Source organism: Cynara cardunculus (assembly GCF_001531365.2).
Source record: "Cynara cardunculus var. scolymus isolate 2C chromosome LG 9, CcrdV1, whole genome shotgun sequence".
NCBI lineage: Eukaryota > Viridiplantae > Streptophyta > Magnoliopsida > Asterales > Asteraceae > Cynara > Cynara cardunculus.
Genome location: NC_037536.1, coordinates 13,740,702 through 13,745,076, shown reverse-complemented (window position 1 = coordinate 13,745,076; position 4,375 = coordinate 13,740,702). Strand labels below are relative to the sequence as shown.

General features: G+C 30.9%; 1 protein-coding gene across 1 annotated transcript in view; it reads left to right on the top strand.

Moving 5' to 3' along the window:
• The first annotated feature begins 3,024 nt into the window (after nucleotides 1-3,024).
• The window catches only part of LOC112518709, an 8,519-nt gene continuing 7,168 nt past the window's right edge, over nucleotides 3,025-4,375 (top strand). Inside the window, exon 1 of the mRNA XM_025126498.1 lies at nucleotides 3,025-3,511. Coding sequence (XP_024982266.1) covers nucleotides 3,025-3,511 — 487 coding nt within the window. The remainder of the gene's footprint in view (nucleotides 3,512-4,375) is intronic.

The window sequence follows — 4,375 nt, the reverse complement described above, 5'->3', positions numbered from 1 at the left end:
TAACATGTAAATTTATCACACTTATTCAATATCCAAAATTTACTTTCATTTTTTTATTAACCTAGATATCCAATTCGTTATACGAGCCAACTAATTCCAGGGGTGCCATCCGTTTTGCGGGTAGTCCAGAGTCACCACCGCTTTGAATTCTCGTGGCTACAAGAAGATTTTTATTTCTACTTGGATTTGAATCTGAGACCTTTTAGCCACTTTTGACCTTTAAGGAAAAATAATAATATATTCAACCTTATTAATATAATAATTAAAATAATATTTCTTCTACTTAATCTTTAGTTTTTTTACTGTTTAAAATATATTATTGTAACCGGCTTTTTAATCATATCATTTGGATCAAATCTGTAAGGTGTATATAGTATGTAAATGGAATTTTTAGACTATTATATATATGAGGGTCTAATTAAATGAGAACTAGATAGTTTGTGGTAACTGTGAGGTCTAATATGAGTTAATCATTTTAGATAATTAATGTTATTTATTAAAATAAAACAAAGGGTAAATTAGTAAATTGTGTTGATTATTCGGTTTACTTTAATTAATTTAATATTTTAATTTACTTTACTTGGTTTAATTATTTTAATATATGTATATATATACACACACATGAACATAGATGGACCAAATCCAGTGGCATTCTCGGCACCCACCACCACTCTAGTGACCTCCTCCAGTCATTTTGTCAGACCAATACACCGTCTTCGATGATCGACCAATAAACACCTACATGTGATAGTGGTACCACAATTGGTATCGCAGTGGTCTCAAAGTTTACTTGGTGTGTTTTGAGTATCACATTGTGTATCTTGGTGTATTTTGGATATCACATGATGTTCGTCAGATGTCGGAGGTAGGGGAGAGAGAGAGAGAGATAAAAATTTTAAAATACATAAAATGCCCTTTAATTATAATTTTAAGTCAAATTACCAAAAATATTAGTTTCCTAATTTATCTATTGATTTGTGGTTGAGATTTGATCTCACAGTTATCACAAACTAATCAGTTCTCCCTTAAATCGCAAACTAATTAGGGTCGGTTTCACGTGAGACCAATCTATTTTCGTGAGACCCGTGAGATCACTTTTTTACACTTGAAACTTCAAAGCAAAACGTTGTGACTCACAACGTTTTGTTTTTAAGTTTCAAGTGTAAATATATGGTCTACGAAAATAGACCGGTCTCACGTAAACTCAAGTCATATAAGTTATTATCGTAAAGACAGAGATAGGTTTTAATAGTATCAAAGGAGGCGACGACAGAGATAGGTTTGACATATATTGCGGTGAGAAAGTGGACTTTGGTTAAAGGTACCGACTCTAATTTTTGGAATATACTTCGAGAATCTTCAAAATAAAGAAAATGAAGATTTTACATCAATTGTGTGTTCAAAAAATCTTCCAAAATGGAGAAAGTAGAACGTGGAATTCTTGAAATTAGAGAATTTTTAAAACTGATTTCTATAAAGAAAAATATTTATTTATTAGATTTCACTAATAAAAAAAATTTGAGATTAAATGTTTAAAAAAGATAAATAAAAATAATTAAATATATAAAATATTTTAATAATATAATCAATTCAGTAACCTACAATTTTTTAAAAATAAATTTTAAATATATATTTTAGATTGATTTGATTGTCAAATTAGAACATAAAATAATATAATTTTATACAAACACTTTAGTAAAATATTTTTATCATTTATATCTTATATAAAATCTTTTATTTATTATATCTGTAATATTTTTGTTGGGAAAATTAATTAAAAAAGTAATGTTTGACTTGTGTTTTCACATCTTATTCATTTCTCTTTTAAAATCATCAAAATGTGTAGGTTTGCAATTCATAGCTTATAGAGGGATCAAAGTGTAAAAAAAGGAGTTTCTGAACCATGTCCCAGATCCCGAATCTATAAAATAGATACAGGTTTGTTGGGATTAATTTACAAATTTGGTCCCTACACTTATAAAGCTGGTTTAATAATTTTTCTGCAAATTGCAACCTACCATTTAAAGATCTAATGACAATCTAATAATGTAATTATTTTTCATTTTTATTATAGTTTGCTGACCTTTCTTTCAAAAAAATGTGATTCATATTTAGCTATACTATATTATAAAGTTTCTGACAAAAACACTTAAAAACAATTCTTTATGCATTAAGTACTGTGTATTAATGTATATTACTTAAAATTTAATATAACAAGTAACTTGTGCGTAAGTACAACTTATTAAAGCTTTATTTTTGAATTCGTATAACTAAATATAGATAAACATAATCAAATACGGGATAGACGACTTATTTTGAATATAAAAGATCTAACATATAATTAGGATAATAATTAAGTTTTAATATAATCGTTATCTATATAAAAAAATCATTGTTAAGCCACAAATAAATTACTTCACTATTTGAACTAAATTAAATTATAACCAAAAAATTGAATTAAATAAACTATACAAAAAAACGAGAACTTTTAAATAATTACTTTGATATTAATATCGATATATTTTTTTAAAATTATTTTTAATTCAAAAGTAAAAATATTATTTTTCTCAAAACCATATAAACCGTATTATATTAATAAAGACAAAAAATAAAACAAAATATTTAAAAATAAAGATGTATATTATTACATTACACAATGATAATAATAGAAATTGTTGGAATGTATCCAATCAAAAATTGCCAAGTCATCATATCAGGACACACGTACGGGCATGACCTTATGCAGTGTTCAAAACCTACCCCTCGCTTTCAACCCCCACCTCATTTTATTTTATTTTATATTTTATTTTATTTTACATCTTCAATTTTTCACTCACTAATATAAGCACATGCACGAATATATATATACATACACATCATTGTATGCCCCTCTCTCTAAATCTCCGAAATCTCAGCCGACGGGAAGTCTCGATTTCTGACTGACGGTGGTAGGCCATTATTTCCTCTTGCCGGAACGGGAAACAGGTTTCCGTTTTCCGATTACCTTATTTAGAGGAGAATATCATGGCGCCGGCAGCCGGCGTTTCTTCCGTTACCGATCTAGCACCGGCGGTACATCCTTCAGCGATGTCAGAGACGTTCGCTAAAAACGCGATCATCTCCTGGTTCCGAGGCGAGTTCGCGGCGGCGAACGCGATTATTGACTCGCTGTGTGGACATCTGTCTCGGTTAGATGGCGGAAGGTGCGAGTACGAATCGGTGTTTGCTGCTATACACCGCCGCCGGCTGAATTGGATTCCAATTCTTCAGATGCAGAAGTATTTTTCCATCGCTGACGTCACTCTCGAGCTCCAAAAAGTGACAGAGGAGAAGACGAAATTGAGAGGTTCGGAGAGGATTGAAGAAGTCGATGTTTCTTCGCCGGTGAAATTAGAGAAGCAACCTGAAATTTTGGAAATGGAATCCACGGATAGCAATAGAAATGGTGGTGCCGAGGCTGATGACGATGATACCAGACTTAGTGCACCAACAAGCGAGATAACCGATACAGGTAACAGCGATTATACTCATTACGTTTTTCCTTCTTGTTATCGTTGGTATATGGCTGACAACAAAGTATCGGGTCTCATATCATATGATCTCTTATAGTCTTATACTGCAGACTCGTTATTATCATGATGCATAATTCTGCCATTGTTCAGATCTCGTTCTATGTTCTTCATCTTCCGTACATAAATATGTGTTTACATGATGATGTGTAATTGTGTATTACACGGGATATTGCGTCCAGAAATCGACATCTTCCCGGAAATGTGCGTCAACATCTAATCGTAGGCGTTGGGGGAACTTCACTGATTTTATGTATTCCATATACGATTTTACTTCAAATCAATGTTTTAAATAATAATGTTAACCTTTTCAATTGGGATCTGGATTTTTGGAACAAACAGTTTCATGTCCATTGCTTTTACCAAACTTTTGCCTTGAATTTGCTCTGTTCTAATGTTACTCTCACTCCGTTGGCATTGAGGGAGTTCCCCAAATTCTTATCCCTGGCCTTTTGTCTCCCATTCTCTGCAAGTATTGAGAATTAGTAAAACCGAAAATCCGGCTATCGGCATTTTCTCCGTAATTTATGTTTTAGAGTTTACGGAGTAGGTTAGAAGACCTCTAATTCGACCATTAAAAATAAAACACTCCGATTAGGAGGTCTATTAAACATTAAAAAAATCAATTCAAATAAAATATTAAAAAAAATATATCTTTTTAATATAATAATAAGTTATTACTTAATATATTAAATTACTAATTAATATGTAAAAATATATATACACTAAGAATCCCGATATCTCAAAGAACATCAACACAAGCAGCTACGTTGTTTGTAACTCACAAATCCTTATTTGTGATAATT